Source organism: Saccostrea cucullata, unplaced genomic scaffold (assembly GCF_032062105.1).
Source record: "Saccostrea cucullata isolate Sc308-1 unplaced genomic scaffold, CSIRO_AGI_Scuc_v1 ctg4810, whole genome shotgun sequence".
NCBI lineage: Eukaryota > Metazoa > Mollusca > Bivalvia > Ostreida > Ostreidae > Saccostrea > Saccostrea cuccullata.
Window position 1 is genome coordinate 1,211 of NW_026938063.1, and position 4,676 is coordinate 5,886.

The following is a 4,676-nucleotide window of genomic DNA, read 5'->3' on the forward strand; positions in this document are numbered from 1 at the left end:
AGGCATTTTAGGCCTTCGGACAGCCTTATCATAACTGCGAGGGCAGGGCCTCAAAGGCCGACCAAAGTTTTACATAGAAATGTATAGGAATTTTTTTTAAAAAAATTGCAAAGCCATAATTGATCCTATTCATATGGAAGCATCCGCAGGTTGTGTAGATTCAAGTTTGTTCAAATCATGACCCCCTGGTTAGGGTGGGGCCACAATGGCCGATCAAAGTTTTACATAGGAGTATATAGGAAAATTCTTTAAAAATCATTTTCTCAAGAATATCAAAGCCATGATTGGTCATCAAATTACTTTGCCAATTTCATGGTATCAAAAACTTTTTCCTAAACAGTAATGAGGTTTGTAAGGATTTTTATACATGTTTTTTTTCTGAATCACATTTGTTTTATGTTGCTGTCTTTTGTATAACAGGAGATGTTCTGGATACTATAGACACCAGACAGATGAACAACTCCTATGGAGCAGTGTCACCGTGTGGTCGATTTGTGGCTTCATCAGGTCAGGAGGAGGGAACAGATTATTATTTTTTGATAACATTAACACAGTTCATGTATTTTAACACTCTTTGAATTAAAGTGAAATAAATTTGAATCATGAAATAAAATTTCATGCATTAAAAATGATTGTCATTAAATGGCCAATCAGAGTTAAGAGATTGCTAAAGCACTAGTACATGAACATCAGGGATTTAATTGGTATTATTCTATTGATGTTTTGAAGGTTTTACTCCTGATGTTAAAGTATGGGAGGTAGGATTTGACAAAGGTGGAAGCTTCACCGGATGTAAGAGAGCATTCGAGTTGAAAGGTCACTCAGCTGGGGTGTACAGTTTTAGCTTTAACAGTGATTCTAGTCGGTAAGTCACCCCAAAAAAAATTATGGCTTTTATAAAGAAAAACATTCAAAGGGAGAACAATCAAAAAAGAGAAAGTTCTTGAGCTAAATCTCTTACTACTTTCATGTTTTTCTCCCTTTTTAATTCTATGAAAGCTAACACAATTTTCAGTTTTTCTGTTTCATCTTTTTTCAAAAGATTTTCAAAGAATTTTCCAGTATACTGTAGATTCCACAATATTCCAGTGTGCAAATCGATTCCTGATTTTGGCCCAACCAAATATCTAGGGTCCAGTATTTGAATTCAGAACATGCACTATCTTAGGAAGCTTCCATATAAAGTTCTTAAGAAGAAGGTTATCTTAATGACCCACCCTATTTTTTGCCTTTTGTGTTTTGTGTATTATCTTGAATTAGAAATGGGCTTGGATCATCATTTTAAAATAATAAGTTTCATTTTTACCCTACAAAGATGCTTTTTACTAATACATGTACTGGTTTAATTTAAACCAAAGTTAATTTAAACTTTAAATTAATTTTGTGTTTTCAAAAAGACAATTGATATGTAAAAGTTAAAAGAGGGACAGGTGAATAGAGAACCAGAAAGATAGATGCTGGACAACTGGTGTTCAGAAAAGCTCACTTCAAAAATCTAAGGAACAACTTTAAATAGACAAACTCATTTGAGATTATGCATTTGAGTGTTTGACTCAAAAGAGCTAAACTAGGCTTTCTTAAATTTATTTCTATTCTCTTGTTGACAAAAAGTTTTTAAAACATTCATTATTGTTTATTTCAGAATGGTGTCTGTCTCAAAAGATAAAACATGGAAATACTGGAACACTAACAGTGAGAAACTATTTGTATTGCTTATACTGAAATCTAGCATTTGTAAAAAATATATAAGCACAGCTAAAAGTTCAATAGTATTTATTAGGGGGTGAGGTGGGGGTGGAATATTGGTTTTCCAACAAAATACAACTTTTTCATTTTTATTTGGAATTTCCCTATCCTTGGGAAATATCCTAATTAGGTAGACAAGTTTGCTTTAAATATGAATTGATATTATGTATAAACATGTATTTTGTGTTTTTTTCATTACAGTAAGATATGAAATGAATCAGGATCCATACCTTTTAAAAACTGGGAGTATAGACTTTACCTCCCCTTGTTTGATTTCTCTGTCACCAGATGGCAGAAGTGTTGCAATTGCTAGTGAGAGTTCAGTTAGTGTTCATAATGCTATAACTGGAGAGCAAGAAGAAAAATTTTCTCAAGTGTTTTCAGGTATGTTAAAAAATTTCAACCACATAGAGCCAAAAAGGAGGGGGAGGGTTATTTCCCCCCAAAACTGCAAATTTCTATAAGGACTTTTGCTTTGCAAATATATATCTGCAAGTTTCAAAAATTTTTAAGAAAAAAACAAAAAAAAACTTGTTTTATTAAATAGGAGTACAATGTACCTTATCTTCAATTTCAGGAGAGGTAACTGACATATCGTTTGATTTAAGTAACAAGTACATTGTGTGTAGTGGTGATAGGCAAGTCTCTGTATTCAATAACATAACTGGATACCGAGCCTCTATTGAGGACCTGCAGGAAAAAGTCAAAGAGGCCCAAACACAGGCCCAGAAGGAGAGAATCCGACAGCAAATCAACGAAGCACAGTATGTCTTGTTAAATATAAAATCGCAATGTACATTATGATTATATCAGCTATATTAGCCGAGTGTAATTTTGTTGTTTGATTTTGCTTTTATACAGGGAGGCTTTGGATAACTTACTAGGACAGTCTAATGGACATGCAGGAGGCAAAAAGGAGTAGAAAGATCTCCCATAATTTTCTGACATTCCTATCAGTGAAAGGGAAATTATTCTTCATGACAGAGATTTTTTATTGGCAGCAACTTCTGAAGTGCCACTTTTTATTCTCTAATTTGTCAATTTATTTGACATTTTTTTTTTATTAAAGACATTTAAATTTCTTGTTTTGTTCTTTGTTATCCATGTTTGTATAGGGTAATGTAGTAAAAATCAAACTTTGAACCATTGAAAATTCAGGGGGCCGACTATAGTTTTATTGTGTGAAAACTACAATAGCGAAACTCTTCATTTTTATACCATATCTAACTTACATTAACTTCAGTGTACATGCAAAGTTTGGGGGAAATCTACCTTCCAGGTATTTTTGAGGGACCGTCTCAAAATACAGGTACATTTACTATAGGATTATATAGGAAAATGCCAATTTTTAGCACTTTAAAGCAAATTATACAAATACTACAATAGACATTTTGTTCAAACTGTGATATTTGATGAGTAATACTAAATTATACAATATATGTAAGAAACACAAAATGCTACCGTTCTGTTACCAGAGGGGGCATCTCAAAATGCAAAAAAATTAGCAAATTTTACTATTTTTTTAGAGTATTACAAAATATGACATACACAATGGATTCACATGAAAACATAATAAAAATATTGCGGATATTCTCAAATTTCTATGTTTTAAATTTCAAGAGCATATGTTTATTACTTTTTCTTTAATAATATTTTTCTTACCCCTTTCTTTTAGAGCTACAGATTATCATAACGTCAAAAACACACTGCAACGACGTCAACCTACCTATCGATTGCAATATCGGTTAAAAAATCAGTTATATCAAATTGTAATTACATTTTTATACCTGTAATTTCTTAATTTTGTTTAATTTTAATAATCAAGCGAAAAAAGTTGCATTAAAACAATTAATACGCTTCATTTTACTATGATGCACGAAATATTGCGCAATGGAAACTATAGTCGGCCCCCTTAATTTTTTCCAGTCATTTCTTTAATATTTGAGCTATAGTATAAAATAGGTAATCAGAGATTACAGAGCTCACCTCAACGTGTGTCTTTAAGTAAGGCAAATTAAGTCACACAATTAACCAACAAAAAGTGTACATCCAAAAATGCAAAATTTATGCAAATTTGAATAGACCTATATAAAAACTAAAAACTAGTTCTTCATCTCATCATTTTGCAACTGGTTTATATAAGAGTTTCTTGGTGATAGACTTGCACCCATAAGAGTCTATTATCTGGAAAATGCAGAATCTGAAGCAAGTCATTAGTGTTGGCAAATGCAAGTTTGGTCAACAAGGGCTTAAAAGATTGTATAAAAAAATTAACCTTTACATCCTATAAAAATGAACCATCCAGACTTTGTGAAATGAATCCTCTGACATAAACTTTAACCTGCACACATCATGCATCCTAATGTACCATCCATGCAATTTAGTCATTATAGGGTTCATAGTACACTCTACCTTGGAAATGAAACCTGCATCCAAAATTTTAAACTCAACCAGAAAATGAAAGGCATGCAAGTTTGGTCATTATACTCATAGTCTTGGAAATGAAACCTGCACCAAAAACTTTAAAATAAGTTGATGAAACTTTCACCAAAAACTTTAACCTGTTCACTCAAGGAATTTCTAAGATGTACCTTGTTTTCAAAGTCAGCTTTACATGGAGACAAAAATTCTATGATACATGTAATATGCAAGTTTGTCAACGTACAAACACACGGAAAATGTAGGTTACCTATGATCAGCATCCGAAGCAAGGCTGGTAGTATGCATTTAAGATGTTTCATATCCATGTTTATATGTCTCATATAACTTGGAAATGAAACCTGCACCAAAAACTTTAACCTGTTCATACAACCAGAAAATGTAGGTCAGATTCAGCATCCGAAGCAAGTCTAGTAGAATACATCTTAAGATGTACCATCCATGCAAGTTTGGTCATTATAGGGCTCAAAGTATTTTCAAAATGAAACCAT

General features: G+C 32.4%; 1 protein-coding gene across 1 annotated transcript; it reads left to right on the forward strand.

Annotated features, from left to right (window-relative positions):
- Nucleotides 1-340: 340 nt before the first annotated feature.
- Nucleotides 341-2,828, forward strand: LOC134249351 (transducin beta-like protein 2; the record flags this gene model as incomplete). Its single annotated transcript, XM_062731711.1, has 6 exons — nt 341-507; nt 730-865; nt 1,643-1,692; nt 1,948-2,130; nt 2,324-2,510; nt 2,608-2,828. Coding segments are annotated over 6 exons (784 nt in total), but the record flags the coding sequence as incomplete, so codon positions are not given.
- Between the last annotated feature and the right edge of the window lie 1,848 nt (nt 2,829-4,676).